The sequence below is a fragment of the Pomacea canaliculata genome, linkage group LG7, assembly GCF_003073045.1.
Source record: "Pomacea canaliculata isolate SZHN2017 linkage group LG7, ASM307304v1, whole genome shotgun sequence".
Lineage (NCBI taxonomy): Eukaryota > Metazoa > Mollusca > Gastropoda > Architaenioglossa > Ampullariidae > Pomacea > Pomacea canaliculata.
In genome coordinates, this window is record NC_037596.1 from 11,617,540 (window position 1) to 11,627,204 (window position 9,665).

At 38.0% G+C, this 9,665-nt stretch overlaps 1 protein-coding gene across 1 annotated transcript; it reads left to right on the forward strand.

Annotated features, from left to right (window-relative positions):
* The first annotated feature begins 241 nt into the window (after window positions 1-241).
* LOC112568081 lies at window positions 242-9,320 on the forward strand. Its single transcript, XM_025245123.1, has 9 exons — window positions 242-1,067; window positions 3,437-3,545; window positions 4,196-4,324; window positions 4,447-4,617; window positions 5,481-5,525; window positions 6,360-6,443; window positions 6,768-6,870; window positions 7,316-7,406; window positions 7,906-9,320. Exons 2-9 carry the CDS (start codon window positions 3,479-3,481, stop codon window positions 7,984-7,986), a joined length of 771 nt encoding a protein of 256 aa, XP_025100908.1. The 5' UTR covers window positions 242-1,067; window positions 3,437-3,478; the 3' UTR covers window positions 7,987-9,320.
* Window positions 9,321-9,665: the final 345 nt, after the last annotated feature.

Sequence of the window (9,665 nt, forward strand, 5' to 3'; positions counted from 1 at the left end):
GAACTGGGTATTGCTGGGATCTGCATTTCATATAGAGCAGCCTCCCTGTATCGGCACAGAGCTCATAAAATTGTGTCCGGGTTTTCAACAGATGAGATATTGATTTTTACGGTGAGCCGGCGACAAAGTCATTATCGCCGCGAGGCAGCCAGCCAGGTAAACAGATGTTGCAGAGAAAGAACAGCGTACCCTGAACTGGTCGGGACAGCCAGCCCTCGCTGTGTAACCGCTGCACAAAACGACAGAGCTAGCTGACGTTGTTGACATTTGTGCGCTAGTTGGAAGACATTCTCTACTCGCTATAAGAAAATGGATTACTAATTTGCCGTTGTTTTGATGAATTGGAACATCGAAACACTTTGCTACGATAAAGGCACAAGGCAAGGTGTATAATTATATATATATGATAGTAAAGATACATTCAATATCATTTGTGTACATCGTGAGAAACCAGTTATATCCACAATTACAGAGGTCCGGAGTTTTTTTTTTTTTAATCTCATGGAGTAAGAGTCTGAGTTCAACAAGCACACAAGTAAACTTCTTGATCAAACATCGTACTGTGTCTTTTCGCCAATCATCTAGAAACCATTTCTTTGAAGCGGAACTCATCGAAAGGCAGTAAGATACTTCAAATCTTTGCTGTGAAGCCTGGTGCTTTGTGGATTCTGATAAGGAGTACAAAAATTTCCATTCAAGGGAGAACAGAAAGATTTTCAGTTGTACAACATCATGCAGACTTTTGTCATGGTCAACCTTCTGGTAATGTTTCTTTCAAAGGAGTCTTCTTAAGAAAAAAGGGCAAAAGCTCAAGCGTTTTCAATTAAAGTTCTGAAGACTAGAAGAACTTTCCATAAAAGAACAAAAAGAAAAACTTTGCATCGAGCAGACTGTTTTGGCGGACTTCCACCATCTGTCTTTATTTGTATGAATATGTAGTCAGAAACTTTTAAGACTTGAAAGTCTGTGCACTTTCTTTTTAGACTGTTGAAAAAAACTGTCTCATACACTGTGGTTTTTATGCATATCCAGCATGAACAAGAGTTGAAGACTACAAGCCATCAAACGTAAGTCTAAGGTTGATTTCACATGGAGATATTTTTTTCTGAGGGCGATTGTATACCAGTGAGTGTGCTTGCCAGCGCTTATGCATACTTGAATGCGTGCGTTTGGGTGTGTGCCTTTTTCTTCCGGGTATTTTGAAAATTTTGGGAAGGAAGATGTAAGCGAAAATGAAAGTAGGGGCTTCACGTGCAAATCGCAATCTCCGAGCATGAACGAGAAGGGGTAGCTCGATGCATGGTGGTCAAAACACTCGCTTATCACAGCAGCTGGCTCTGGGTGTGTTCCACTTCCACGAAACCACCGGTGGTGATGAGGCCCTGTGCGGTGGAGCTTGCACTTTGCCGCCCTGGGGGAGTGTACGAACGAAGTACGTGTCAATGCTTGTCATGGTAGACTGCAATGCAGGGCTGACATCAGCCTCCGTTCCAGGAACGGGGAGATCGATGACTAGTCAGCAACTCAGGTAGCACACCTTTCCAATCCATCCTGCACTGAGGACGCACGGTCGTTTTCATTTTAGGCCACGACCGGTCCAGCACGGAATTTGCTTCGCTGCAACTCTCCATGTACTGCAGGGGTGGGCAATTAATTTTCCCAAGGGGCTGCATGAGAAATTGGGATGGTTTTAGAGGGCCGGACTAATATAGTTAACTCAGTTTTACCCAATACTGTATGTATAGTATATATACTGGCGGGCGGGTCAGCGGGCGGGTCAGCGGGCGGGCCGGTCAGAGACAGGAGGCGGGCCGACCGTTGCCCAGGTCTGATGTACTGTCTTTATGCCTAATGCACTAGGTGCTGCCCATCTTTTCTCCAATCCCCATCTCCAATACCTGTATACGCCACAGAACGCCTTGATCACAAACTCGTAGGCACTGGTCTACTTTTAGTCCTCCTGCCATGGCAGGTAACGCAAATCGAGTCTTTTCCCTAGCTGATGCCTTTGTTGAACAAAGTATATCCTCGGGTGTCGAATTAAAACCCTAATTTTCTGTCGATACTATTTCCCGGCAAAGTAGCAAGCCACCCAGCAAACACACCAAGATTCAGCCAAGCTTGGTGCACCCTTGGTCAGCCTTGGTACCAGTATTGGCTCTTCCGTGGTCTTTTCATTGGATCTTCCTTGGAAGTGATAGTTGGGCCACGCTTGGCCCAAGTTTGGGCAAGTCTTGGTCGAATCTTGGTACTAAGGTATCACCCATCTTATCCCAATCTTGGGCCATTCGTGCATTGCCCAAAGAAACCCCACATTCAACAAATAATGTCTGAATTATGTTTTTGGTGGTATATATTAACTCTATTTTGCTGCAGTGTTGTAGCTGAAGACAGCTTGGTTCAATACATTTAAACATTTTCATTTCTTCTGGTCTGTAAAACGTCCTTCAGTTGACAAGTCATTAGAACAAGACTAACAGTAGCTATTTACTTGCAAGTTGTTCTATATTATCAAAAACCATATTAAGATACATTATTTATTCTCTATCATAATCAGTAGCACACATTTTTTTTTATCACGATTTGACCAGGAGACCACAGTAAATATGAAAAATAGTCATTTTATTTCTACTATGTAGATAATAAAAAATGCACAAACATGAAATATACACAACTCATACAATACACATAACATATACAAGCACCCCTGCCAAAATTACATCAAGATGTAGTGTTCAACACATTCTGTTGCTTTTTTTCCTCCCTTCAATTGTGGCCTCCATCACAGTCACCTGATATGGCCAGCCATTCCCCTGTATACTTGTCCAAAGTGGCCATTGTGACATCGTTGTATCGTTTCACTATGGACAAAAAAAAGAAAGCAATTTCATGTGAGTTCAAAAGAAATAGGTGTTAGCTTTCCAAAAAAAGTGTAAAATATACACTAAGAAATTATCTTTCCAATTACATTAGTCTTAAACTACGTTATTTCTTTTTTTCAACGCGATTTCTTCAAAATATCGCAAAAATACCCCACTTTTTTATAAACATTTGACCTCTTGAAAAAAGTCGTTAAGGAAGCAGAATCTACTGATATGAGGTGGTAAAGAGACAACAATAAACAGAGTCGGGTGATTTTTCACCCAGAACTATATGCCTGTCCACCATGACTCTACTGTGTCACGTAAGACCACATCGCTCATTTTTATCGTCTGCTATAACGAACTATAAAATATCAAATAAAAAAATATAAAGTATCAAGGAAGCAAAACCTTTTAAAATAATACCAGGAAGGTGAAACAAATCCAAACTTTGACATTAGATTTCTTCCTTGCAATCTATCATTTCCTTTTATTTTGATTAAAAAAACTATTCGCATTTGCATATAATTCTAAATGTTGATTGTGTTTGACGATACCTATTTTTATTTTTTCAGAAAGTTTTCAATACTCTGTATTGGTGACGTCCAGAACTAAAAATGTTGGCAATAACAAGTGCGATATGTTGCTTCTTCTCAGCTGTACTTCACACAGTGTTTGTCCATGGTATTAATTTTATATATAATTTGATTCATTGGTATCTAAGCTAAATGTGTATGATTGTTTTTTTGTCTATTTATCGTCTGATCAATCTATGGTTGTCTCTCTCTAATGCAGCTATTAATTATGCACTTGAAGAAGACATTTGGCAATGTTGTAATAGATGTTAAATATTCTTTGAATCGCTTTAACAGCTAGAAAAATGTAAAATAAACTTGAAATTTTCAGAGAAGTTGAGTTTATAAACAAGAAGGACCGCCGATTAAAATCTTAGTGGCTCGGAAAATGAGGGTTTTGGCCAGTCAAAAGACTAAACTGCACTTCACTTGATATTTATTGTGAATACGTTTATTAATGTGTTAATTGTTTTCTCTGTCTAATACTATTTCGGAATCAATGCCTGACACAGCCATTTTCATTAGTTGCCTCCAAGACCGGCTAAATATCTATATTTTTTGTGGTTCGTTCTTTTCTCTCCCTCTCTCTCTCGATACATATGTATATAGCCCAATCAAAGAACTTTATGGTATTTATCGATAATTTATGAAGTTACATCTGTTCTTCACATGTTAAAAAAACGTAACTGAATTAATTGTCCTTTCAAGGAAATTGATGCCATTCGAAACGTTTTCACTTTGTTTTTCTTACACTTCTAGGGGATGAAAGCAAATGTACAGTCAAGTCAAATGAAAACTGTTCTGTTAAAATAACATGTACGATCAGCACAACCGCATTTATAGAAGGACAATCTTTCAATCTTTACCATCACATGGACGAGAAAAAAGGTAATATTTTCTTTCTTTTGGTTTATCCTAAAGTATACACTTAACAAGATGAATTCATGTCCTTAAAATCGCTGCACCACATGAATTAGTAACTCAGTTATTTGTTTCTGTACTTGTTGCAGAACGTATTGCAGAACTGAACTATGTGGGGGCTTTTTACCTTTGTCATCCACTTAAAGGTTACTCGTGCCGCAAGTGTAAAGATGTGTTTAATATCACCTCGTCCTCTTGTGAACCTAGAGGAGAATTTATGTTTTTCGCCGATGGAGAACAGCCAGAGCGATGTAGAAATGGTAAGTTTTCACTTGTTTAATTTCGACTGAAGAATACTCGACCACAAAGATGCACTCTGCCTCTATCTTTACTTGAGCTTAAGAGGTAATACATTTTTTTCAGTGTATAAATTACTCCTTCCCCAGCCCCATAGTGACAAGTGACAACACAATGCCAAATTATAGAGTGAAAAAGGAAGTAGAAACTACTTCTTCACATTGATTGTTGCGCGGCGTATGTAGAGGATAACAACCTTGACTTCCTCTCTCGGTGTGTGTCAAAGGCCAAGAGACCATTTGTCTGGAGTACACTTAATACTATATTCTACACAAATGACAAAGTATGTTTTCATGGTATCTCCAAACAGCAAAGACACCATTTTTAAGAACCAAAAATTTATTAAACTGTTCTGTAAAATGAACTGCTACATTACAAAAAAATGAATAAAACAACTAAAACAACTGAATTAAGTTTAGGCGTCACGTATTATTTTTTGTTTAGCAAAGTTTCACATATTCTTTTCATAAAAACTGTTATTTAATCACGAATGCTCATCATTTTAAGCAGAAGAGTGTTGATCGAAATATCTGCTACTAACAGAAGAAAATAAGTTAATGCATCTAACCTTATTATCATTTAAAGAAACGCTCAAACTTCATTTAAAAATACTAAACTATATGCTCTCTTTTTGACCTATCACCAGTTTCCACTTTTCTTGCTTGCTATTGAAAAAAATACCCAACACAACTAACTGTATAAAAATAATAAAAACAATGCCACTAAATAGCTACTCTGCATACAGATGATGAGCTAGCATTTATTATTAGTTTCTAATAAATTATTTTTCTGTGCAAAACAACAACACCTGGGAATGATATCAAAGAACTTCGCAGAAGAAGAGAGAGTGGTGACGATAGATGTGACGAAGGCGAGTATTCTAGCGTGCAACTAAATCATGCATCCTCTCTATACTGATCACAGTTCCAAGTGTTGACATGTGAGTTTTCACTCTTGCGACATGGCTGTAGGTATGCGATGCCTGTGTGCAGAACCAATCGTCACCGCAACTCATTCATTCCACGTGCCATTTACTTGATCAACTTTATTGGTCGTGAACTTGTACTAGCCTGAGATGACCTAAGGTCACCCACTGTATCACTGTTGTTAGGTGTGTGGGGGAGGGGGAGGGAGAGTGTGTGTAAAACACACTATTTCAAAACGTACATTTATATTATCTTTTTTATATTATGTATATCTATATCCAATTGCTTGTACGAGCAATATTTTGAATTGCCCAGGGTATCAATAAAGTTCGATTGTATTGTAACTAGAAGTGTGTTCTAGTATAGATCGCATACTTTAAGGGACAGAGAGATGTGTTAATGTAACTGCAAGCTAATTATATGTTCATTGAACTAAATTATTTGGACGCATGAACATGCACACATTCCCGCTAAAGAGGAATAAAGAGATGCACAGACTTTCCCTCTCTCTCTCTCCTTCACACACTCACATAGCGCGCGCACACACAACACACACAAAATAATGCAGTTAGACTTAGTGTGTGAAAAACGAGAAATTTTTGATACCAAAAGCAAACCATTCGTATGTGTTAGTGCGGTTTTTTGTTTTTGTTGTGTTCGTTTCCTTTTATCACACCATGACATCTATTATTTAGCATATTATGTGTGTCGAAACGTTTTTTTTTTTTAGAAAAACTTATTGCTAAGTCTTAAAAGGTAATTTTTATCCGTTTTACTAGATAGTTTATCAGAGAATGCTGGTATACAGACTTTGGGATTCAATACAAATAAAAACAAAGAGGATGAAGTGGACAAAGAAGACGGTAAGTATAGAGAATAGATCCTTTTATTTTCTTTTTTGGTTTATTGCGTTAAAAAAGAAACTGATGTTATTAAATTGTTAAAATATAATTATTTTAAGCCTTTAGTCCTCTTCGGTCTTCAGAAACCACTGTGCTTGACAAGCATTTTTTTACAGACCTCATATGAACTCAGTAGGTGGATGACGTACTTTTTTTGCAAGAGGAGCATGTACACATTTTTAAAAATCCAAATACCTGCATTGCTATATTTGTACCTTTGCATGTGCAAAGTCCCTACCATTTTATGTTACAATTAGTATATTCACTCTTTTTGATTTATTCTAGATGCGCAAACAGGAGGTGTGAATAGTTTAGCTATCGGCCTTTCTGTTGGTGGCTTACTTACCGCGATGGTCATTGTCTCACTAATCTTGATTCTTCTAAGACGGTAAGTTTCAGATATTGCTTACCTTTCTATGAAATCTTTCTTGACAAAATCAATATTAATTAAACTACAGTCCATTTAATATCTGGAAACACATAGGTATGAGATCAAATCTGTTGATTTCTTGAAAACCAAGAGCAAAAGAATAAGCACTCCATATCAAAAAAATACCTTACATCAAGAGTAAAATCTACAGATGAGAAGTAGAATTGCAACAGATACAAGTTTTGTATTTTTTTAATTTATAAAAGTGTTGACTATTTTTTGGTTTCACAAAACAAAAAGGACAAAATTATGACGATAGCATTGATGATGGTCTTGGTGGTTACTTCGACGATGACAGTAATTGTGATGATTGTAATAACCCCGAAGACAGTATTGATGATAATGGCGTCTTCATCCTTTCCACCTCTCCTTTTATCACATTGGTATTTTATTTTCTTTGTAGAAATCGCTTGAAGCAGAATAATCGAAATGGAAAGGATGTAGAGCTGCAAAAGTCAACTGAAAATACAAACGATCCTTTACTTTCGAGAGGAGTAAGTATTTTTAAATAGAATCACATAAATCACAAACTTTAAAAAAAATACAGCGAGCTAAGCATTGCTTTTACCATACACACACTACATTACAATGAGGTATGGCATCTTTTACTAGCAGCAAAAATTATTATAATTTAATACGGATGTTTTATTATGTCTTAGCAGTGTTTTAGAATGGTTTTGTTCGTAATAAGAAGATTTTTTCAATTAAGTTAAAACATTTTTAATCTGGCCATTGTGTCGCAAGCGCAATAATGGATGAAATTCATATTTTTAACACACACAGAGAGAGAGAGAGGGAGAGAGAGAGGGAGAGGGAGGGAGAGAGAGGGAGGGAGAGGAAGGGAGAGAGAGGGAGAGGGAGGGGGAGAGAGAGGGGGAGAGAGAGGGGGAGAGAGAGAGGGAGAGAGAGGGAGAGAGAGAGATGTATAATTGTATAATACTTCTTTAATGGTTAGATATACTTCGCTTGCGTACATGTTCTTTTTCTTCACAGTGTAACGGGCAGCCTACAAGACCAGAAGATAAAGAAAGGAATTCTTTTCTTTCAAACAAAGAAACGTCTGACCACATCTGATCAACACGAACCTAACCTTGTACATGACTTCATAATGCACTCAGCTCTTGTGAAATGCTATATGGCCACCAATTATGTTCTAAAGACGATTTAATGCCTGCCAGCGACATTGTGGACCACGTGACCTACCTGTGACCGCCACACAGCTTTGACAAGAGCCGCCGAGATAATTCTAGCAAGTGCATCAGTGAGTGTGACACGCAAGCTATGGTACCTGGAATCTTCGGTGTAAAGAGGAAATGCTGTACAGTGTATAGTGAGAGTGAAAATTAATTAATTAAGAGTGGGGTAGTCGCAGTCACAGTAGTAAACAGTATAGAGTTGAGAAAACTATTGTGAGAGTGTGTGTCGCCGATAGCATAGTTTGTTGTATCAGGCATGTGTCACCACATAGTTTGTTGTATCAGGCGTGTGTCGTCGCCACCACATAGTTTGTTGTATCAGGCATGTGTCACCACATAGTTTGTTGTATCAGGCGTGTGTCGTCGCCACCACATAGTTTGTTGTATCAGGCATGTGTCACCACATTGTTGTGCCTGGCGTGTGTCGCATTTAGTCAGCGAGTATCGCTGCTATTGATCAGACTTGTGACGCGCGTGTCGCTGTTGAAGTAGCAGGAGTCGTTGCTAGGATACTCTCCGTGTGTGTCCCTGATTGTGTATCCGCAGTGTCGTTGATTTGCCAGCGTGTATGACTCGTGGACATCGTTGTACAAACTGTAAATAAAGTTTTCTCGTTTGAAATATTTTCGATTGTGAAGACTCAGTTTCCGGGAGAGGCTTGTATAGTAGATTTAGGACCCGAAACGAGCCACTGACGACGACATAAGCTCATTCGATCCATTTAAATGCGGGACAACAAGCATCTCACTTTCCCCGTAACAAGGATACATGTAAAGCCAAAGAAAGAGTGTGATTCGTGTTTTTATAACTATTTTTACTCTCCAAATTAATAATAAAGTAAGTATAAACACAAGAATACAACTCATGACTAGTCGTTTCATGCATTGTGAAGGTGTTTGGCCTCTATTTCCTCACATTATTTTATTTTTTTTCGTTTTGCTTAGTCGCTTTGGCTGTTGCGATTATGTGACGATGAACATGCAGCAATGAGTATGGTAGGTCAGTAGGCTGTATTGATCAAAGTGCAAATGTTTTTTACCTTACACAACGATTGAAGTTGGGAAAAGCTCACAACGCCCTGAAATAATACGTGGGCTGCTATTGTAAAGATTCAGACCCCTAGTCTTAGCTTTAGGAGTTTCGCAATATGTTGTTCGTGTGCAATATAAGATGTGAATAAATATATAAACATAAAGCTTTCGTCTAAAGCTATTCTTTGTCTTTGTCATTTTCTTTCTATGCATGCATGAGTGTGTGAGTGTGTAGTAATGCATATGATAATCTCTATAACACCTTTACGGTTTGAGTTTGGTCCATCGTAGTGAAACTTGCTACTGTACAACTACCACGCTTGCTACAACTACTATTACTGCTATGAAAATTACAACAACAAAATATGCTATTCTATTTGACACTAATGAAAGCAGCGAGACAAAAATGAATGTGAGGTGGAGCCCTGCTGCTATTTCAGCCTACATTGTGTGTAACAAGCTGAGTCGTTCAGATGTGAATGAAAAGTCATGGAGCTGAATACTATGTTTTGAAAGAAGAGGAAAC

Bases quoted from the DNA above. Each gene is read 5' to 3' on its own strand.
- LOC112568081 (XM_025245123.1), top strand. From the start codon at position 3,479: ATGTTGGCAATAACAAGTGCGATATGTTGCTTCTTCTCAGCTGTACTT. The intron at 4,325-4,446 runs GTAATATTTTCT...TACTTGTTGCAG, and splicing joins TCACATGGACGAGAAAAAAG to AACGTATTGCAGAACTGAAC. The intron at 5,526-6,359 runs GCGAGTATTCTA...CCGTTTTACTAG, and splicing joins TGACGATAGATGTGACGAAG to ATAGTTTATCAGAGAATGCT.